The following is a 23,674-nucleotide window of genomic DNA, read 5'->3' as shown; positions in this document are numbered from 1 at the left end:
ACCCATACCGGGATCCAGTCCCAGGTGAACAGAGGACAGAAGCTTGTCGGGCCACTGCACGTCACCGTAGTCCCTCCAAAGATCAGCCCGAAGCAGCGAGGACCAAGGCTGCACCAGCAGAACAGAGCTGTTCATCCCCCCTGTCCATCCCCCTTGAAGATGACACTGCTTGCTGTAATTGTTGTGCATATGATGAATAAAGAAACTTGAACTTTAACTTCTTTGATGCACTCAAGCAGGTCTACGGTCCACAACACTCAGGAGCCTCACTTCTCCTGAATGCAGATGGAACAACACAAGAGAAGGACACAATACATGCAAGGTGGCTGAAAACTTCAATGCAGTCCTCAACCAGCCGTCATGCATAAATGATGAGGCAATTGTGAGACTGCCTCAAGTTGAAATAAACCAGTCTCTTGCTGTTCCACCTTCCACTGAGGAATCCAGGAAAGCCATAAGACTCCTTTCATCATCTCCAGGGTCCAATGCCATCCCAGCGGAAATCTATAAGGCTGGAGGGCCTCATTTATTGAGAAACTGACAGACGTCTTCCAGTCCCTGTAAAAACTAGAAGCTGTTCCCCAGGACTTTAAGGATAACTCTATGACAAAAATGTAAAAAAAAAAACTTGATTATAATCGTTATATACATACATACATGAAATTTGACCTCTGCATTTAACCCATCCTAAGCATTAGGAGCAGTAAGCTCCTGTGAAACGCTCGGGGAGCAACTTAGGGTTCAGTGTCTCCCTCAAGGACTCATGCGGAGAGTAGGAGCAGGGGATCGAACCACCAACCTTGTAATTAAAGGACGACCTGCTCTACCCACTGAGCCATAGTCAGCTCCTTTCTACATATCTACTCTAATCAAATCAAATCAAATCAAATCAATTTATTTTTGTATAGCGTCAAATCACAACAGAAGTTATCTTAAGACGCTTTATATATAGAGCAGGTCTATGACCGTACACCATAGTTTAGAGACCCAACAGGATCCACCAAGCGCACTGTGGGCAGGAAAAACTCCCCGATTACTGGGAAGAAACCTGGAGCAGAACCGGGCGCAGGGCGGGCGGCCATCTGCCGAGACCGGCTGGGGGGATAGATAGATAGAGAGAGAGTGAGAGAGAGAGAGAGAGATAGATAGATAGAGAGAGAGAGAGAGAGATAGAGAAGCAGCCACAATAGTAGCCTAGCAGCTGTAATAGCTAATACAAGTAGGACTGATAACACAAAACCAATAGTGGTGGATGGAAAGAGTGATAATACAACTATCGGAAAGCCAGCACTGTCCAGCATCTCTCCTCAGTACGTCCACGTGTATTGGTGTGGGACGTCCCTGCGATTGATGCCCGTGCGTTGGTTCCTGCAGCATCAGCATGCTTGCTGGGAGCTCTTGATGTCTTTGGCAGTGATTGAGAAGTGTTATTCTCCAGGCTGCCACATTGTCACTAGGTGTTGGAAATCCCTCGTTAGCATTGGTAGTCCCTCGTACAGACGTAGTTAATTAGGGATGGTAGCAGTTGGTGTCAAGCAGGCACCGACGCGGCAGCAGATGCAGCCACAATACCGGAGACCACCAAGATCCAGGTGAAACCCTGCTCCAAGTGTACCCCTGCTCCAGGTATAACCTCGCTCCCGGTGTGATCCCGCTCCAGGTATGACCTCGCTCCAGGTGTGACCCCGCTCCACGGTTAGCTGCGAGACAAGGAGGCACAAGGACTCCCGGGAAGGAATGAAGTTAGTAACAACATGGACATGGGACATGAGTATATACAGAAGGAGAGGGGAGCTCAGTGTGTCATAGGAAGTTCCTTATGATAGTGTGTCATAGGAAGTCCCCCGGCAGTCTATGCCTATAGCAGCTTAAGTATAAGCGTTATCAAAGAGGAAAGTCTTTAGCCTACTCTTAAATGTAGAGACGGTGTCTGCCTCCCGGACTGAAACTGGGAGCTGGTTCCAGAGAAGAGGAGCTTGATAGCTGAAGGCTCTTGCTCCCATTCTACTTTTGGAGACTCTAGGAACCTCAAGTAACCCTGCATTCTGTGAGCGCAGTGCTCTAGTGGGGTAGTAGGGTACTATGAGCTCTTTAAGATATGATGGGGCCTGACCGTTTAGCGCTTTGTAGGTGAGGAGGACGATTTTAAAATCTATTCTGGATTTTACAGGCAGCCAGTGCAGAGAAGCTAATACAGGCGTAATATGATCTCTTTTTCTAGTTCTAGTCAGTACACGTGCTGCAGAATTCTGGATCAACTAGAGAGTCTTAAGAGACTTATTGGAGCAGCCTGATAATAAGGAATTGCAGTAATCGAGTCTAGAGGTAACAAATGCATGGACTAATTTTTCTGCATCATTTTGACACAGGATGTGCCTGATCTTCGCAATGTTACGTAGATGAAAGAAGGCAGTCTGTGAGGTTTGTTTTATGTGAGAGTTAAAGGACATATCCTGGTCGAAGACAACTCCCAGATTCCTTACGGTGGTGCTGGAGGCCAGGGCAATGCCATCTAAAGTAACTATATCATTAGATAATTTGTTTCGGAGGTGCTCAGGGCCTAGTACAATAACTTCAGTTTTGTCTGAGTTTAACATCAGGAAATTGCAGGTCATCCAGGTTTTTATGTCCTTAAGGCATGCTTGAAGTTTAGTTAACTGGTTTGTTTCGTCTGGCTTGATCGATAGATATAATTGGGTATCATCTGCATAACAATGAAAGTTTATGAGTGTTTTCTAATAACATTGCCTAAGGGAAGCATATATAAGGTAAATAGAATTGGTCCAAGTACAGAACCCTGTGGAACTCCGTGACTAACTTTGGCGTGCATGGAGGACTCATCGTTGACATGTACAAACTGAGATCGATCTGATAAATAGGACTTAAACCAACTTAGTGCAGTTCCTTTAATGCCAATTAAATGTTCCAGTCTTTGTAATAGGATGTCATGGTCAATGGTGTCGAAAGCAGCACTGAGATCTAGCAAGACAAGTACAGAGACAAGTCCTTTGTCCGATGCCATTAGAAGGTCATTTGTAATTTTCACTAGTGCTGTCTCTGTGCTATGGTGCACTCTAAATCCTGACTGATAATCTTCAAATAAATGATTGTTCTGTAGAAAGTCACACAGCTGACTGGCAACTACTTTCTCGAGTATTTTGGAGGTAAAGGGAAGGTTAGATATAGGTCTATAGTTGGCTAGGACCTCTGGATCAAGAGTGGGCTTTTTAAGAAGAGGTTTAATTACAGCTACTTTAAAAGGACTGTGGTACATAGCCTGTTAGTAAAGACACATTGATCATATCCAGTAAAGAGGTGCTAACTAGAGGTAAAACTTCTTTAAGCAGTCTAGTTGGAATAGGGTCTAGGAGACAGGTAGATGATTTAGATGAGGAGATCAGTGAAGTTAGTTTGTGGAGATCGATAGGAGAAAAGCAGTCTAAATATATATCAGGTTGTACAGCTGTTTCTAAGGTTCCTAAGTTTGAGGATAAATTGGTACCAGTTGACGGTAGGAGGTGATTAATTTTGTCTCTAATAGTTATGATTTTATCATTAAAGAAACTCATGAAGTCACTACTACTGAGGGTTGTAGGAATACATGGCTCAATAGAGCTGTGACTTTCTGTCAGCCTGGCTACAGTGCTGAATAGAAACCTAGGGTTGTTCTTATTTGTCTCTATTAATGATGAGTAATGGGCTGCTCTGGCATCACAGAGAGCCTTCCTATATGTTTTAAGACTATCTTGCCAGACTAAATGAGATTCTTCCTGTTTGGTGGAACACCATATCCTTTCCAGTTTCCTCGATGCTTGCTTTAATTTGCGTGTTTGAGGGTTATACCATGGAGCTGACTTCCTTTGTTTTATTAACTTCTTTTTTAGAGGGGCAACAGAATCAAGTGTGACTCGCAGTGAGTCTGTAGCACTATCTACAAGATGATCAATTTGGGTGGGGCTAAAATTAACATACGAGTCCTCTGTTATATTGAAACATGGTATTGAATTTAATGCTGATGGAATCGCTTCCTTAAATTTAGCTACAACACTATCGGATAGACATCTAGTGTACACACTTTTGTCTGATGGTGTATAGTCTAGTAATAAGAATTCAAAAGTGATTAAATAATGGTCTGATAAAAGAGAGTTCTGTTAATGCATCTCTACAAGAGGAAAGGCAATCGGCAGGCCTGCGACAACCGCAGAAGCATCTCCCTACTATCAATTTCTAGCAAAATCTTGCTAGAAGAATTGTTTTGAACCGTCTAATTGTCTGAATAGACCAGGGTCTGCTGCCTGAGAAACAGTGTGGTTTCAGAAAAGACAGCGTAACCACTGACATGGTATTTACAGCCCAGCAGCTACAGCAGAAATGCCAAGAACAAAATGCTGACCTATAATGCTTCGTTTATCTATAAAACGCATTTGACACAGCCAGCCGGGAGGGCCTATGGAAGATCATGGCCAAGTACGGGTGTCCAGACAAGTTCATCAGCATAGTGCACAAACTCCACGATGGCATGATGGCCAGCGTCAGAGACCAGCAAGAACTCTCTGATCCGTTCCTTAACACAAAAAGGGTGAAACAAGGCGGCATCCTAGCACCAATGCTTTTCAGCTTGGTATTTTTTGCAAAGCTGCAAGACTCATTCCAGAACAACAACACTAAGATAAGCTTCATCTATGGTTTTGCTGGCAAAAAACAAAATGGAAGCAGTCGCTGTTTGCTAACTTTTGTTTGCTGATGACTGTGCTCTTGTTAATGGCTCAAATTAAGAACTACGGGCAATATAGCTTCTTCTCAGCTTACAACAACTTTGGCCTAACAATAAGCACAAAGAAGACTGAAGTACTGTTCCAACCTGCTCCTGGGAAACCCTACACTGAGCACACCATCTTTGTGAATGACCCAAAGTTTACAGCCGCTGACAAGTTTACTTACCTTGGAAGTTCTCTGTTTTGTGCTGTGCACATAGATGATGAAGTTAACATCAGGATTGTCAAGGCCAGTGCAGCCTTTGGACGTCTACGTGACTCTGTATGGGAAAGGACTGGCACCAGGCTGTCGTATTATCAACTCTTCTGTATGGGTGCGAAGCCTGGACAGTCTACCGGCGCCAAGCCAGGAACTTGAACCACTTCCAACTGAGCTGTCTTTTAATGATCAAGTGACAGGACAGAATCCCTGACACTGTAGTCCTCAGCAAGGCCAATATTCTCAGCATCCCCACCCTTTTAGCGAAGGCACAGCTCAGAGGGACTTGCAATGTGACCAGAATGCCCTGTACGAGACTACCAAAACAAGACCACGGCTCAGCAGTAAATTGTGCACAGTCTGTCAGACACTATTGGCTCTGTTAGTCCGTTTATAAACAAATATTATGTTATTCACATGGTCATATTGCTTATTGCTTGTCTTGCTCTCCGTATCGATGGTATTGCCATTGTCATAGTAATGGTAACGTATTGAGAAAGGATGAATTTGGACAATATAGTATATTTACTTACGATGGACAGACGACTTGCTTGCCTTTCTTTCCCTTGCCGTCTTTGCCTATGGTCAGTTGCCAGCAACACGACAGCAACAGCAGCAAGATCACAGGCCTCAATCCAGCAGCCATGGTGCCTAAAACACAGTTAAATACTGGCCTTAATACAGACTATGTATTACATGTAACACATAATTCAACAATAACCATGACAATGTTGCTGTAGCAACTCATATCGTAATAACTGTGCATAACGTAATAACTGTGTATAATGTAATAATTTTATGTAATAAAAGCTCATAATGTAATAAAACCGTGTGCGCATAACGTAATAACAGTTTTGTTCATAATGTAATAAGTTATTACCTTATGAGAACATTATTACATTATAAACTTAGCAAAAACAAAAGTTGAATAATGTAATAAATTCAGCACATAATGTAATAATAATAATTAAAAAAAAGAGTACTCCCCTTGTCTTCTTAAAGCATAGGAACCCTGTACTTTGACATGACACAAGTGGAGTAGTTTATTTAAAGCAACTGGACTTTGTCTGTTTGGTCAAGAGGACATTTTCATCAATCAGGTCCATATTGATGAAGCATCTTTGATGTGATACTACAAGATATCAGTGACCTGTACAAATGAAAACCTTTACAAAGATGATTCTGAATTTAATACACTGGTGATTCTTAGCATGTGAAATAATTGTTTAATACATAATTATTCCAGTTCAGTACTTTTTTTTTTGAGTATGGGAACCCTTCTTACATACGTGATGCAAGAGGCATATTTATTATTAACCCAATGATTATTTTGTACAACAACATTTTACAATTAGAAACACAACAAGAGTCAGTTCTGGGCTACTCTAGAAACATGGCGGCCGGCTCCGTGAAGAGGACCCTCTCCGTATGTAGATAAACCAGGCTCATTGTAAGGTAACGAAAACACAGCAATTCTTTGTTCCAGGTGATTATACACTATAGAAAGCATACTTATTAATATTATATTCCACTTCTGCCAATAGATCCCCCTAAATGCTACACACTGCTCCTTTAAATAAAGTGAAAAAATACCATTAAATCTATGCAAGAACAACACAAAATATTGCAACATTGAGATCAGTGTGAGGTACAGTATTGAGACCAGTGTGAGGGACTGCATTGAGACCAGTGTGAGGGACTGAATTGAGACCAGCGTGAGGGACTGCATTGAGGCCAGTGTGAGGTACAGCATTGGGATCAGTGTGAGTGTTACGACCCAGCTCGCTAGGGTAAAGGGAAGCAACATAAAACCAGATTTTCTTGGTATATTAAGTTATTTCATTTACAAGGAGTTTGGTTTTATATTAACAACAAAAGGTGGTGAGGCAGACAAAAGGAAAAGGGGATAGCGAGTGCTGTAAGAAATCAAGGAAATAAATAGAACAAAAGGAGGACTCCTAAAAATGGGAGCTATGCACTTAAACTTACTACAAAGAACCTGGATGGAAAATAAAACCTCACCAATTAACTTTGCGTTTGGCAACACCACATTGGAGAAACACTTCTGTAGGGTCGGATCCGCTCTACCGGGAGAGTTATGCCGTCAAGTAAGGGGGGTGGCAGAATGCACCAGCTCAGCAACAGCCTCACAAGGAGATACATCAGCAAGCTCCGTCCCTTTATCCTCCTCAGCTTCCTCTGCAAAAGCAGAAACTAGCACACTATCACATAGGGAAACATAATTTTCAGTTTTACGTGTCTGTGCATGCGCGATTACACACATAGGAAATATGTCTGATTATGGCTGTGTTACCATAGATGATTCCTGGCACTGTGGAGAATCCAACACTTCCAGCGTGGGAGTCACTTTACCACCGGCAACCAGTGGCAACGCGGGGCACACAGCAACAGGGAAGAAGCCAGTGATACATTTTGACCGTATATGAACACGGTGTACGGGCCTGGGGATATAACCCATCTTGATGCCACATAGCACCGAACTATAACCACAGGCAGACTGTGCCGAAAACAGCAACGCAGAGGCGATGACTACCGACTGAGAGCCACCGATGTCTCTCAAAATACGCACCGGACGCTGGTCAGCAGACTCACCTGTAAGCGACACTAACCCGTCAAATACAAACGGTTTGAAACAGTCATCAAAATCGTTATCATCGGAATCAATGTTTGTGAACGGTTCAGCTCTAGTCAACCCGATGCCTTTTGGCTGTGACACCCTCCGAAAGGGCTGTAGTTGCTCTTTACGCTTAAGGGTCAGACAGTTGGCAATGACACGCCCAGGTTTTTGACAGTAGAAACATTCCTGTTCCTCTCTATTTGTACTCGCTAACTTTGGCAAACTAGCTGGCAAAACCGGAGCATAGCGATGCTTCTCAGCGGAGACTGATGGGAAAACAGTCTTGTGAGTCAACCCATATTCATCAGCTAAAACAGCAGCTGCACACAGTGAATTTACTTTTTGCTCATTTAAGTAAATTACAATGCGGTCAGGCAAACATTTCTTAAATTCTTCGAGCAATATCAATTCTCTTAGAGACTTGAAGTAATCTGCTTTACATGTAGTGCTCCACCATCAAACATTGTTCCCTTTTCCCTGGCGAACTCAACATAAGTCTGATTTGGGGTCTTTTTGTGATTCTGTTGGTAAGCTTCAGGAACCATAGTCACAGGAGTCATAATTTAAGCTGTCCTCCAAAGGGAGCGCAGCAACAGCTTCTTGGGCCTTACCGTGAATTTTGCACTGTAATAAAAGTGACCAGACTTCAGGCGGCCACTGCAGAGCAGAGGCGATGCGCTCAAAAGCACTAAAATAACAATCTACCTCAGTCTCACAAAATTCTGGCACCAAACTAATGTGCTTACTGATATCAAATATACTACGAAGTGAGGAGGTGGAAAGGGGAGGCATACTTGTAGCACTGGCAGATGTACGATGCGCGTGCACCTGAGCCTCAAGCTCCAGCTGGCGCAGCCTTAAGCCTGGAACACACCAGGAACTGACTGTATATTGACATCATATCAGCTACATTACTACAATTTCAATGTCTAGACATCTGTAGAATATGTCACGGACAGTGAAGGTGATCTATTGACTGTATTTTGACATCATACCAGCTACATTACTACAGTTTTGATGTCTAACTGTAGAATATGTTACGGAGATGAAAAAAAAGTAAAGACTTATTTTTAAATCAACACTTCCTGCTTTAATTTCAAAATAAAAGCCCTCAAGCGTTTTTTTCTGTAGACAGAATTCCTTCATTTGTTAACACGAGGCTTTTATTCTGAAATATGTGCCGGACAGTGTTCTAGAACATGCAGTGACTTGGCGAGCTCCATGAATGAATATAGTACGGAGTTTTAATTGTGGATTATTACTATTATTTACAAATTACCACACGTTTCTTAACCTTTCTCTGACTAAAATAAATATAAATGATATATATAATCAAATGAAATGGCCATTAAAAGGCAAACTCTATGTAGAAAGAAAGGGCTGACAGCAGCAGCTGCAGCAGCAGAAACGCAGCAGACAAGCAGCTGACACGCAGCTGAAACGCAGCTGGTGTGAACACCCGACGCGTGAATCACGCAGCCGCCACGCAGCTGCCACGCGCTCCTGACGTTCCTGGTGTGTCCCAGGCTTTACGGCTTTGTCAGCCTCTCCAGGATCTTGACCTTGAGCTGGTACTGTAACTGTGCTCGTCTGCTCTGTGCTTTTTCTTGGGTTTCCATTTGGAGACGGGCAAGGTGGACTTTAAGTCGGGCCTCGTCTCTGGACCCAGATGAGGGTGGTTCATAGTGAGGCAGCGTGAAAGGCGTTTTCAGCCGCTCACCCACTTCACTATTCACACCTGATGCAGCAAGCGCACCTTGAGCTTCTCCCTCAATCTTTTGGCTACCCGCTCCCTCAGTCAGGGTGTCATTGTCGAGCGCAGCAGGCTCTGATTGCGCCGGCAACACAATAATCTCCCGCTCCACCAGTTTACTTAGTCCAAAAGTAAACAAATATTGAGAAAAGATAGATGTAATCATTTCCAAAATTCACAACATGTTTTTATTTAACGAAATATTCTGCTTCAATCCATATTTATTGCTGTTTAGCCTTTCAAAAACGAAATTTTCACTGAGGTCAAAAACTATTTGATCTCCTACTTGCTGCCGCAAACACACAGGAAGGCTCGCACCTGTTTTCACATACATTTAACACTTCCTCAATAGAAGCTTTGAATGTGAAAAAAATTACATTCGGTAGGGCAACCCTCATTGCTTGGTCGGATGCGCTTTGCTTGTTTCCTATTTACAGAACCAGGGACAAAATGCGGACCGTGAGGAGATCGCTGAATTTGACAAAAAGTGCATTGGATTAGAATCACATACTCCACCTTTAAATAGGCATATGTCTTATTATCATTTAAGCTGAAGTAGGCAAGATTGGAGCAAATATGATTAAAAAAAGTTGTGTTTTCAAAATATCCTGACAGTATTACATGAAACAGGCAACCTGAAAAAAATGATGTGCCTCTGTGTCCTCCGGTGCTCCTAACAGCATCTGCAAGATTTTACAGACCGGAGAAAAACAAGCAGTAGGAGCTGATCTGAGGTCCGCAGTCCAGCTGCCATCTATGAGACCCGGCTGTCAATCACTCACAAACTCCGACCAAACGGGTCAAACTACGCAGCGCTGATCAAATATGAATCAATATTATGTTACGTTAATGCCTATTTCTCTCCTCAAATGTTTTCAGAATCATCTTGTGGTGCACGGTTTAGCTGTAAAATTTGAAAGTTTGTGACGCCGCCGCCATTGTGAAATCTGGTAAAGGAATGCCAAGTTCCGGTCACATGACCGGAGCACAGCCAATAGAAACGCTCTCTCAATGAAATGACCTGTGATTGGTCAAAGTCTCCCGTCACAGGATAGATGTTCTAAAGCCTGAAAACAGAGCCATGAGGAGGAGCAGAAGTCTAGTTTTCTCTCAGAACACTTGAATTACAATATGCTGAAAGGTTATTATGGAATTTTTGCCCAATGATGCCAAAAATATACCGCCTACTAGTCATTCTGACTAGAAAGTCTAACGCAACCACTGACAATCTTGTTTTGAGTAGGCTTAAAAAAAGGAGGAAAAATGTGTTTGTCACTTGGTGCAATTACAAAATGATATCACCCTTACTCTTTAATTGTTTTCTATACGATATTCAGAGCATAATATAGCAGCAAACCACTATTTGTTGCTGCGTCAAGATACAGTTGTGAAGTAAAGTTGTTGTTTCTGTGCTATTTTATGCTTCCATGCTTTGGGGTGGCTATAGCTCAGTGGGTAGAGCGAGTCGTCCTTGTACCAACCCAGTAGCCAGAATTTTTTTTGGCATTGGACATTTTAGCAAACCACGGAAATGTTGACGACATTTCTGAACCAAAAATATGTTTCATAAATACATTTCATATCAGCCTTGTATCACGCGTACAGCCAGTCAAATCTTTGCATAAAGCAGTAAAGTCACATAACATTCACTCACTAATGGCCAGACAGCAGCCTGCTACACAACAGATGACCCACGTTAGCTTTCCTACAAGTCTTGCACACATGAACACACATCTTGTCCTGCACCTTAGTTTGTTGAAGAAGCGTTCAAATTCAAAAATCAAGCGTGCACTGTTAACATTAGTTTGCAGGCTAGATAGCTAATTAGATACAGCACATTAAACAACACATTAACATACCTGAACATGTCACTTTGGTCACTTTCAGCTTGTAAGCTACAGCACAAGTTCGTTTGCTTTGTCTTTTGTTCCCCAGCCGGAGCTCAGCCTGCCAGCTGCTGTCAATCAAACCCCAATACCACCCCACCCAGCTGAGACTAAAAGGTGCATTAAGTGATATTTCCTGAAGGACTTTTTTTCTTCCTTTAATAAATAAATAAATACTATTAAAAATACGTTTACAAAAAACATGTTAATATTATTTTTCACTGCAAAAAGGGATTGCTAAATGTGATTTCAGCTGGCCTTTAAAAATAACATTTCGCAGTCACCGAAGTCCTCATAAATTTCCCTTAGACATTGGGCAATAATGTATCAGTTATTTGATTATCTTGATTGACAGACAAGGAATTTGTGATGAAAAGGGAAAAATTGGGAAATTTTTTCTTGTGAAATAAAACAGACTTAGGAATAATACATTTTGAAATTTAAAAAAAAGTGCTGAAATGACATAACTGACCTACAATAAAATTTTTATTGTGAACAACAATCTGAGTTTTAAACATTTATTGGCCTACGACAATTTAATTATATTACATTTAGTATTTTGTATGTATTTATTAATAATATGATTGTGCATTTCATGTCTTATTTACTTGTTCAATATTAAACTCTTTAATAGATAGAAACTATACTTAATATTACTCAAGTAGTAATTTTAATGAGTACTTTTACTTCTACTTGAGCACTTGTTATTATAAAGTAACACTACTTTTAATTGATTATTGAAGAGGATATGTGGTACAGTTCTTCCACCGTTCATTCAAAGGAATGATTTAAATTGCACTGGAGAGCTTATGTAACTTTGTAATTACACCAATCTAATCATCGCCAACTAACTGGATCCCCTTTTTGAACTACTCTGACTAGCTGATAATTGTCTAATATAGTGTTGAATGTAGAACTAATGTATAACATGTTGGCCTCATTTCTGAATGAGCTCCCAAGTCACTTTTATTTAAAAATCACAGCAATGTAACTAGGTCAAGCCTAGTAACATTTCAGTAACACTTCCAACACAGCACAAGTCTGAATTGAGAGATAATAAATAGACATCTTGTTCCACCTTATTAAAAATGATTTAATATATGTAGAACTTAATCTCTTATCTGGATCCCCAAAACCGAATCTAGTAGTATAATATTATGACAAGACAAGTAACTTATAGAAATGTTTACATCAATGAATAGTGCTGTTAGTTAAAACATAAAAAAATAAGAATTAAAAGAAATATGAAGTTTTAAACCTTTCCTAAAAACCAATCCAATCAGTTGGTTGATAAAGTCATGATGCAGTCATTGATAAAGAGAAAAGGCTTTTTATTTTTTCCTTTACCACCAATCAATTAATAACACAAAATTAAACTGAATTTCTTTTACTTTTCTATTTATTTTTCACTATCTCATTTTATTTTTCAACTCCCTAGTTTACATTCTTTGGGGTCTCGGCACAGATTTAGAAGAAAATGTTGACGTTAGTTTAATCCATACAAAAAACAAAGTATGTACCAGACTAGTACCCAAACCAAGAAATAATGAATGTTTTTTTTTCTAGAAGATTCTTTTTACATCAGATTAGTCTATAAAAAATGTTTTTCCCCTTGCAGTCCAGAGTCTTTGTGATCACCACATCATCAACACATTTGCTGATGTATGATATCACATCCCTAAAGATTGATGTGGTTCTCCTGGGTAGTGGCATCTCTGATCTTGTGCCAGTCTGTGTACTCGAAACAGTCCTGTAGAGCTGCTGTAACTTTAGCTGTCCACACTTGAACTGTTTTTTAGATGGTTTGACTTGTTTAATCAGCTGGAAGTAACGCTCGGGCCAGACTGCCTGTGTGAACAGTGATTGACGGTTACCTCACTGAATTGCTGCGTGTCCCTCGCGTGGGTTGTCCACACCGGCAGCGTTTCTGCAGCTGCTGGGCTGCTAATGCCACCCCTTTCAGAATGGCCATTTCATATTGTTATAAATGTCATTTATATTTATTTGAGACAGAAAAAGGTTAAGAACCGTGCAAGTCACTGCATGTTCTACAACACTGTCCTGCAAATATTTCAGAATAAAAGCCTTGTGTTAACAAATAACGTGATTCTGTCTATAGAAAATAAAACTCTTGAGGGCTTTTATTTTTAAATTAAAGCAGAAAGTGTTGATTTACAAATAAATCTTAACTTTTTATCATGTCCGTGACATGTTCTACAGATACAGACATTGAAACTGTAGTAATGTTGCTGATATGATGTCAATATACAGTCAAAAGATCACCTTCAGTGTATGTTGTTGCTGTGAATGGCTTGCGTTGAAAATAGGCGAGACATGCAGCCAAGCCGCACTGCTCACACGGGCTGTGTGACTGCTCTAACCTGTTAACATGGGCCATCGAAATAAAAAACTACAGGTTCCGCGGCCGCCACGCACTGCTGACATTCCCTGTGTGGACGGGGCGTTAGTAGGTAGGAGAATCAGGGAAATGTGATATGATTGTCCAAAGTGGGAGTGGGGAGGACTTTGTATCTGAAAATAATGTTTGTGTAAACATGGTCCAGGGTATTGTTTCTCCTGGTGGGGGTGTGGACAGTTCTGAGGTCTGTTTGATTAAAATTGCCAGCTACAATAAAAATACCATTCAGTTGTTCTGTCATGTGACTTCTGGTGACCTCACAATTACTGTAGAGCATTTTTTGAGTTTGCATAAGGAGGAATGTAAACAGAAGCAACAAAAACACTAGTGAATTCTCTGGGCAGAAAGCATGGTCGACATCTTAACATTAAGCATTCACCACCAGGGAAACATTGTCCATCAACTTTGACTATGTTTGAGCACCAAGCATCATTGATGTAAACACAGCGTCCACCTCCCCTCATCTTACCTGAGTCTTGCGTTTTGAGGAACATAGCCCGCCCATCAGGTGCAACAAATGGATTCAGGATGTTATGATGGAGCAAGGTCTTAGCCTGAGTTATTTAATCCATTTTATTTTCCTGTTGAATTAACTACAATGTTAACCCATCCGTATCAATATTAAATACACCACATAGAGTGTGGTGACTTGTTAAAGAGCGAAAAAAACCCACAAAGGGCGGGTGGGACGGTGGTGGATGGGTCCAACAAACACAGGGCTTTCATCCAGGAGACCGCCATAGGCGGTCACTTAACAAACATTTTCGCCCAACCATGATGTTTTTTCCTAAACCTAACTAGAATGGTTTTGTTCTCTAAACCTAAGCAAATGTTTTTGTTTGAATGTACAACATTAACCACATGTTCTAGCTCACACAGGCTCTGCCCTCTACTGGACTCTATGGGTAATACTCTCCTCCAATCACATGCATGCAATCGCCCACTGAGTTCTGCATAGAATTAGCCGGCCAATCAGGATGTGCCTACCGAACACGTGCATTACCACTGTTTATAAGGTGGCGTCCAGTATTGCCTGCTATCCATTCCTCTTCTTCAATCGCCGATTGCCCACTGACCGCTACATCTCCACGGATGGAGTCGCCGTCAAGAGTGGACCACGCAGAGGAGGGCGTTCAGCAGCCTCCAGACTGCCTGGCCCGCCGGTTGATTCCCAAGATTGGACACCACCAGAGATGGGATAATTTTCAACACTGCGGAGTGAGACTCCACTGTGATGACAGTGACCCAGGTTCTGATCTCTACACCACCAAGATTCCCGCTCCAGCCTCCGATGCTATGCTGCTGCGTCCGGTCATTCCTGCCGAGACATCGGCTTTGTCTGCTGATGAAGATGATGATGTTTCCTCGGTGTCCACGGTCCACAGAAGCCCGCCTTCAACTTCGATTCGCCAGGACTTTCCACTGGTGATGGCTGCTGTGGCGGAACACGCTGGGCTACGGCGGGACGCGCTGGGCTACAGCTGTATCCCCCCCCCCGCTCCCACCCAAACCTGCTTGCACAATCAGCTGGCTGGTCAGAAAGCAGGAAGCTCCTGCCACTGCTGGTTCGTGACAGGGAAACCTTGGAATATTTTGACAAGATATCGCAACTGGGAGCTCAGCTGGCTGCAGCTGCTAATAATTTAGGAGTGTTGAGCGTTTCGCTGGCATGGCCCCCGCCGTGCTGCCACAGAGGGACATTTTGAACCAGAGCATCGGCCAAGTGAATAACTTGATTCCGGGCGTTGCCACAGCTGCAGGCCATGTGATGACTCTAGCCACAGTCGAGTCCTATCATGTGTGGCTGGGACTCATGGCTCTTCCGTGGAAGGACTGAGATGATCTCCTGGGAGCCCCCATTGTTGCAGAGGGGCCCTTTGGGTCAATTTCATCTGTTACTCAGTGATTCAAAGCCGTCACTTGTCTCGCACTCATTCATGTAAGAAAACAAGGTGGTAAAGAGAGAACGAGGGTCGTTTCAACTTCACGTTATGTCCTGGCCACAGCAACAGTACAGAAATGATTGTCTACGGGAGGGTATATATCGGAGATGGAAACCGTGTTTCCTAGGCCCACTCATGACATGACGATGAGGTTTTCCGCCCCCTCCCTCATTCCTGCTGATGGTGTTTATAAAGCTGTTGCTAATAATGTTGTGTTTGAAAATGTTTTGATTGAAACAAAATACATTTCTCAAAGAGCACATTCCTCCCCTCTCCCCACATTCTCGGCTTCCCATGGCATCTTGTTGAGTTTGGCCAGAACCGAGCATGGCGCATCATAGAGGCCAAGTGTTAGTGCACTTAAAATGCAAAATGGCCCCGCCACCCCACCTCCAGAAATGGAGGCAGTCACGCCTGGCACAATCACACCAACATTAGCGGACAGAGCTGACGGAATAAGGCTGCGCCATATCCATTATGAGGCTGTCAGAAAACACAGCTCATCCAGTGTAGCACTTCTGAATAACGTTTCTGACAAGCTGTCTGACACAAGGCGTTCAAGGACCTCGAAGTCATTTCAGTGTGTTTTACTTGTTACTCCTTGTTTTGGCCGTCATTGCGGCGATTTCACAGATCGACATGCACAAATCTTTCCCCAGCCTGTCTGTGAGAGGTCTGTCGATATTACCTCGAGGAGGTATACTGTTCAGCCCAGTTTGACCCAGGGGGGAGATAGTACTCCCATGTCTGTTTTCCCCTCATCTACACATACATCGGTGAATAGGGAGATGCAGCAAAATGCCACTGTGTCTACGGCTGAGTGCACAGCTGAGCCAGAGATGAGGCATTCATGGACCTCATCCCAGGCTCAGTCATTTCAGTGTTCTTCCTTCTCAGTATCCAGATGAGAAATGGGTTGAATGGAACACAGCGATGTCTTTCATCACAGGCAAAACAGTGACGCGTTCTGAGGCCCCATTACTAGCTCAGCCCTTTCCATGTCTGCGCCCTTGTGGGCTAGTCTTCCGTTTATGGAGAGCCTGGCGGCTGAGAGGGCCGAAATTGGATATCACAGCTTTCTAATGGCTGCGTCACAGATGGTGGTTCACCCAGAAACAGTCTGTGTCTGTCCTCCCCATGCAAGACAGACAGAAGGGGTTTCACTTCACGTACTTCCTGGTTCCCAAGAAGACGGGTGACTTCAGACCCAGTTTGGATCTCCGTGGCCTAAATCAACATATTGCCTGCAAAATGTTCCATATGCTGACCATCAAACAGATAATGGAACTGGTCTTCTTCCTCTTGTCCAGCCATCTTCTATATCACGTCTTTCCAGTGGTTGGCACAGGCGAGCGCAGCGGCATTTGGTTCGGCCAGGTCATCGTTGGTACATTGTGGAACTTGCCTACATCTCATGATGTGTTCCATGATTTGGGATTTGCCACACACACATGCATCGGAAGTTGTTATTTTCCATTTCTTCATGGACACCTTGCAGCATCCTTCGCTGGCCCGCAGGCGGTTCAGTGTTTTCCAGACAGCCCAAGGTTGATTGGGCTGGTAGCGAGGCATTCAGCTGGGTTGATGCCTCTCTCCATCCATTGGGTTGTCTGGGTGCCAAGGCAGTTCCACTGGTTCTGCTATTCAGTAATCCTGGCATCAGTGAGGGTGGTCTCCAGAACTTCAGTGGTGTCCAGGAAACTGCTCCTGGAGCTGAGCCGTTTCTGGGCAGCGGGATGCTCATGAAGTGAATGCTGGTTGTCATTGGCCTGCTTTGTGCGCTCTGCTTTTGTGATGACTGCTCTGCGAATGTCAGGGGGAGCGATGTCACAGAGGGCATAAAGGCAGTGTACGGGGGTTGTTTTGATGCACCCAGTCACTATCCTGCAGGTCTCGTTGAGGATACGGTCTATTTTACGTGCATGGCACGATCTGCTCCATGCTGGGCAGGCATACTCGGCGGTGGAGAAGCACAAGGCTAGTGCCGATGTACGCAATGTACTTGGGTGAGCCCCCAACTTTGAGTTTGTTAGTTGTCGTAGAAGGCTGTTCCTGGTGGAGACCTTGGCTCTCGTCATGGAACTGGTTCAGCCGGGAGATTGGTTCACCACCATCGACTTCAAGGATGCATACTTTCATGTCAAGGTGGCACTGAAACACAAGAAATTCTTGCGTTTCGCCTTCCAGGGTATAGCCTACGAGTACAACAGACTACACTGGCCCTCCACACCTTCAGCAAAGGAGTGAACGCATGTGAAGACAGTGGCATGAGGGTCTACTTTTATCTAGACAACCTCATTGTCATGGCCAAGTCCAAAGAATGGGCGATGTTGCACATAGCCCAATTGATCTTACACCTCACCAAGTTGGGGTTTGTGATCAATTGGAAGAAGAGCTGACCCCTACCACACCAACAGGTGGAGTATCTAGGGATTGATTGATGCATGCAAACTGCAGGCTACTCTGTTGGAACACAGACAGATGGCCCTGCTGCAGGCAGTTGGCAAACTGCGGCGGGCAGTCATGCAGGCGCTGGGGTTCATGGCAGCTGTTCACTCTGTGGTGCCACTGGGGCTGTTGCACATGTGGCACCTACAGAGGTGGTTTGCCAGCCTTCACTTGCATGCCAAGAAGCAAAAACGATGCTTGTGTAAGTGTAAGCCTAGTTCTATAAGCACAGGCGGAGCCCTTACCAAGGGGGCCCTGCCACTCACTGAAGAAGACATGGGATACCAGGCAGCGCTGGACACCGCCTTATATACTGTGGTAACACACATATTCGGTAAGCACGTCCTGATAGGCTATGTTTATGCGGCCAAACGCGTATGTGATTGGAGGAGAGTATTACCCATAGAGTCCAGTCGAGGGCTTTTATTGCGACCATAAAGTGATGCCAAGGGTACCTGACAAAGCGTGAGTATGTGAAGAGTTATGATGAGAATGTATTGGTGGGGCTGTTGGGGCTGTGCTCCCTAAAGCAAGCTATAGTTTGTATTTCCTACTCACCATCCCAGAACTCAGCTAATTTTTGAGTATTTGAGTGTTTTACGGATCTGTTGCGGATAGAGGTGAAGAGTGTAGGGTCTGAAGCGTGCCAGGATGCTTTAGTTGGTGAAGACTATTTTGTTCAGCACCTCAACCGAAGGCTTCAGACTTTGTTGTGGATATGTGTGATGCAGGGATCTGAGCTATTCTGCTTTTGGTTGGTGAAGATAGTTATGAAAGACCAGTGGCACACTATTCAAAGCAGCTAAACAAGTAAAACATCAACAAGCATATTCAACTATTGACAAAGAGGCTTTAGCGTCAGTGTTGGCTGTTAAGCATTTCAAGGTTATTTATTTTTATTTAACCATTATTTAACTAGGTTAGTCCCATTTAGATTAACAACCTCTTTTCCAAGGGAGACCTGGCCAAGACGGTCAGCAGCAAGAACACAAAGTTGCAGACACAGACACAAATAGAGATAAAATACAATTCACAAACACTAAAAGCACTAAAATTGGCATTAAAAGAGAACTATCTAAATACAAATGGGGGGAAGAAAAGGAACTTTTCTGGAAGTCAGCTGTACAACAAGGGAGCTAAAAACATTGGCATGCCATAGAGTCTGCTTCTAAAGCCCTCATTTTAGATTTAAAAATGTTTAATGATACCAGCTCCTTGATTTTCGGGTCATTTTGGAGCAAATTACAGGCTGAGGGTGCAAAATACGCAAAAGCCCTTTCCCCAATTTTTGTCCAAGCTTTTGGGACAGAGAGCACAAATAAGTCCTGTGAACGCAGTGAATACTGTCAACAATTTTTCTGCGTAATAAAAACACAGTATTGTGGGAGCAGACCCAGAATCACCTTATATATAAGGATGTACCAATGGGAGAGCCTACGGGTTGTCAGTGCAGGCCATCCCACCTGTGAGTACAACTCACAGTGGTGAGTCAGAGCTTTACAATTTGTAATGAACCTCAAGGATGCATGGTAAGCTACATCAACCATATGAAGGCATTGAGCAGAGGCGTGCATGTACAAAACATCTCTATAATCTAAAACCGATGAAAATGTTGTAGAAACAAGACGCATTTTTACATAAAAAGAAAAACACAACTTGTTTCGAAAATAAAAACCCAGTTTTAGCCTTTTACAAGGTACAGCACATGTGGTTTAAAAGTAAGGGAGTCATCAATCAAGATGCCAAGGTATTTGTAGGCCTTGCCAGCGTCAATCTCCTTTCCATCCACAATAAGAACCACAGGAACATTTTGTGACCTACGCTCTTCGTTGGAAAAGAACAGTATCTGTATCTTATCTGCATTTAAAACAAGTTTCAGCTCATGCAGTGTACTTTGCACAACAATAAAAGCATTTTGCAGATATTCAAAAGCCTGTATAAGAGATGCCACCCAGCAGTATACAATAGTGTTGTCAGCATAAAAATGGAAAGAGGCATTGGACACATTTTGACCCACATTTTGACACAGATTATTCACATAAATAGGTTAATGGCATGCCAATGCATGAATGTTCAGATATATAATCTTGAGGTCAAGCACATTCCAGGCAAGAACAATGTAGTAGCCAACATTGCAACCAGGTCTCACAGTAAGACTTATAAATAGCACAATACTACAAGGACATTCCACGTGTCATGAGCATTTTAGGCTTTTTGCGTGTCATTTGTACACCATGCAGCAAAACTACGGTAACATCCGCAGTTGGTTTGAGGCAACAAAACCACTCACTTAGGTTTAATTAAAACGTCATGGTTGGGCTTAAGATAAGTATGTAAACTAAGTAAAATACATAGGTAAACAACGTAACATAAGTATGGAAAATACTTCACAATTGTCTCTAAAAAACACGTGACAACGTTTATCAACTACTACCTTTCAAAACAAAACACTCTAACAACTCTAACAACGGCCTGGTTAAAAATCGTGTGTTTTTCTTGGATCCATCTGCCTCTCCACCCGCCTGCCATAAGCACACAGATTTATCATGTCATTCGTATGTTTGGTAATTAGTATTATTGTATAAATATTATTGTAAAACATTTTGCTTATGTTTATGTACTGTTTTAGACACATTTCTATAATTCAAATCCAACATGAAACTGCAAATTCAAACACAAAGATGAAATAAAGAAGGTGTATATATTTTACTAAATTGTTTTGCATACACGTTAACAAGAGAGACAAGTGAGAAGGAGTAAAGAGGGTGAAAGAGAACAAAGAGTAGAGGACGGAGAGAGCAATCAACCCAAAATCAACAACCAACTAAATCAAGCTATTGCTCCCATATTTGGTCAAGATTAGATTTCACTGGTGTCTAGTGTGAATTTCCATTTACTTGAACTTTAAACATTTTCAACATCATTTTCAAATGTTTCGTTTTCCTCTTAGCCTCTTCTGTATTTCCAGATTGTAGTGTGGATTATTCATTGCAACATTTAACTTGATTCTATTACTTGACAGATCAGTCATATGCTACAACCCACTGACATAGTTTTAAAGCTATTGTTATCCCATTTTTGCTCTCCAAACATCTTAAAATGCTCATATTTAAATCAGGGAAATCAAAATTTTATCTCAGTTTTTGGTCCTCTGTATTTCTAAAATCCTGCGTAAGGCACTATCCAAAGATAGAGAGAATTACAGATTAAGGTTGATGTAGGTAAAATAGTGGTAAAACTTACTGGGAATATTTCTTTATACAAATTACCTTGCGTTCATGAGAGTTAGTGTATTTTAGATGTATGTTTCTAAAAAGGAAGAGAGAATAACAGGAGTTAGCTGGTACAGCCATAAGGCTTAGCTGTAATGAATTCCCTTACACCTAACAACAAAATATTTAACTACCTGTGCTGTGACATTAAGAGATGTGCTTTTAATTTTACCATCCTAGACATGGCGTTAACCACATCGCATACGCTTGAGCAAGGGTATGTTCTAAGGCTGGATTTTTTGTAATTTGCGTTATTACATTCAATGTCAATCAGACTTTGAATGAGGTATTTTTACTTTTTTAAAAAAAAACAGGAGTTCTGGTTTCACTGCACGGATTAACACCATAGTGTTTGTCTTTGTGATGCTAGACCCTTCACAGCTGCTGTTCCCTGCTGTTGATATCTGAACATTTGTGTAACAGTAAAAATAATATTTATAATTTAAAAAAAAAAACAAAGAGTCAAAAGAAAATAGTATGAAACGCAAGATTCACCCAACCCCCGCCCCACCATAACGTTTGTACAGCCCATTAGCCTTCAGCTTGCAGATTCCTAGTGAGAGGATCTAGTGGGTTAGGGAGAGGGAAAGAGAGGGGACCATAAAGTGTGTGGGCTGGGTTGAGGAGAGGGGGGGGGGGGGTGGACTGCGGCGTTAGACTACACTGTCAAGATGCGATGACACAGCTCGTTGAAGCTGTTATGGTCACCATACACACACACAGAAATTGTTCTCTATCTGATAGCAGGAAAACTGTAACAAGTCATGTTAATAAAATGTATTCAACACACAGGTACAAACACACATACATGCACACAAGGACAGGACAGCAAAAGCCTAGGCATTGTCCTTCAGTCTGAGGTAGATTTATTACACTCTCTGTACTGCTCTCTTACGCCACCCACACACACACACACACACACTGTGCCCCACGACTGCAACTGCAGAGAATAGAAAGAGCCATTGCATTTTTCTCTGATTCTTACCTCTAGTGTGTTGGATCATCAGTTCTGCTGCATTACAGGGAGTCTGTGGTTAGTCTCTGGGACGCTGTAGCCTGACTGTATGTCCTCTCTCTCTCTCTCTCTCTCTCTCTCTCTCTCTCTCTCTCTCTCTCTCTCTCTCTCTCTCGCTCTCACTCTCTCTCTCTGTCTCTCTCTCTGTGCTGTGCCGTCCTGTGTGTGTTCATTTATCTGCACTGCTCTTGCATCCCAGTCCAAGTTCCTCGCCTGCCTAGGGGAACATAGCACAGTACTGTTATTGACTCTTCTTCCTTCTTAACACAAGTTATGGAATTTCTTCATTAATGAGATGCTTCTTACAGATTAGCTAACCTAGAGGTGCTACTTCAAAAAAATAAAACAATATTACTTTATATTTCGCTCCCAATTAGGGAGACTACAAATGGAGAGATAATTCAGAGAGACTTAATAAAGAGAAATTCATTAAAACTTTAAAATATATTGTGGCATCAGTATAGCCTATGTCACAGAACACATCACTGTAGCACATAAACTGAACTGATAGGCTATTGCAGTCGCTACTGAGGCAAAAGCCTCCAAGGAACATAAAGACCTCAACACATTAAAGAAAGAGGTAAGAAAGCTGAGGAAACATGTCTCAGTTATGTCAGTCAAACAGCAGAGAGCTTCGTCCCAAAGACACTCAAGCGACTTTTTCTGCTACCCTTGTAGTGAGGATGGGCATTTTGCCACTAAGTGTGGTGCCCCAGAAAACTATCAAAAAAGTGATACAGAAACTGATCCGTACTCAGCGACAGCCAAAACCAAGTCAGAGAAAATCAGGGAACACCCATAACGTCAAGCCATCTGCCAGAAGGATTAATAGGGCCACCCTCCACTACCTGTGTAAAAGTTGACTGCAAAACCTGCATCGCTATCCTTGATAGCGGATCACAAGTGACAACAATCTTCGACAGCTGGTATGCCAAGCACTTGTCCCACGTACCCCTACAGCCAGTCAGTGGTCTAGACATTTGGGGTCTTAGTGAATCAGAGAGCAGTTATCCCTACAGAGGCTACATCCAAGTTGAGTTGGAGCTTCCAGAGAAGACACCTGTCAAAGCAGAGTCAGTCCCTGTTTTTGCCTTGGTGTGCCCAGATCTCCGTTGTTCTGACAGCATTCCGGTCCTGGTTGGCGCCAATGTCCACAAGGTCAGACCGTTCATCCCTAACGAGGAAAAGGCAGATAACATCCGGGCAACGAGAGTGTGTGTACCAGAGCAGAAAGCCCAGCCCTTACCTGCCACAAAGCTTTCCAAAGTCAATCCTGATGAGAGCCCTGTAGCTGAAGTGAAGTGGTCTGGCCCTGGCCCCCTCATC

General features: G+C 42.7%; 1 protein-coding gene across 3 annotated transcripts in view; it reads right to left on the bottom strand.

Moving 5' to 3' along the window:
* The window catches only part of LOC141765132 (glycine receptor subunit beta-like), a 68,481-nt gene extending 46,009 nt beyond the window's left edge, over positions 1 to 22,472 (bottom strand). Inside the window, exons 1-2 of one of the 3 annotated variants that reach the window (XM_074631103.1) lie at positions 22,319 to 22,472; positions 5,508 to 5,625 (exon numbers count right to left, since the gene is read on the bottom strand). In XM_074631103.1, the coding sequence (XP_074487204.1) occupies positions 5,508 to 5,625; positions 22,319 to 22,337 (137 nt within the window). In that variant the 5' untranslated portion in view covers positions 22,338 to 22,472. Of the gene's footprint in view, positions 1 to 5,507; positions 5,626 to 6,996; positions 7,169 to 22,318 lie in introns of those variants that run through there. The other 2 variants (XM_074631104.1, XM_074631105.1) reach the window with 2 other exon arrangements.
* Positions 22,473 to 23,674: the final 1,202 nt, after the last annotated feature.

This window comes from Sebastes fasciatus, chromosome 3, assembly GCF_043250625.1.
Source record: "Sebastes fasciatus isolate fSebFas1 chromosome 3, fSebFas1.pri, whole genome shotgun sequence".
NCBI classification, from domain to species: Eukaryota; Metazoa; Chordata; class Actinopteri; order Perciformes; family Sebastidae; genus Sebastes; species Sebastes fasciatus.
The sequence above is the reverse complement of the archived record's forward strand: the minus strand, read 5'-3'. Positions and strand labels throughout refer to the sequence as shown.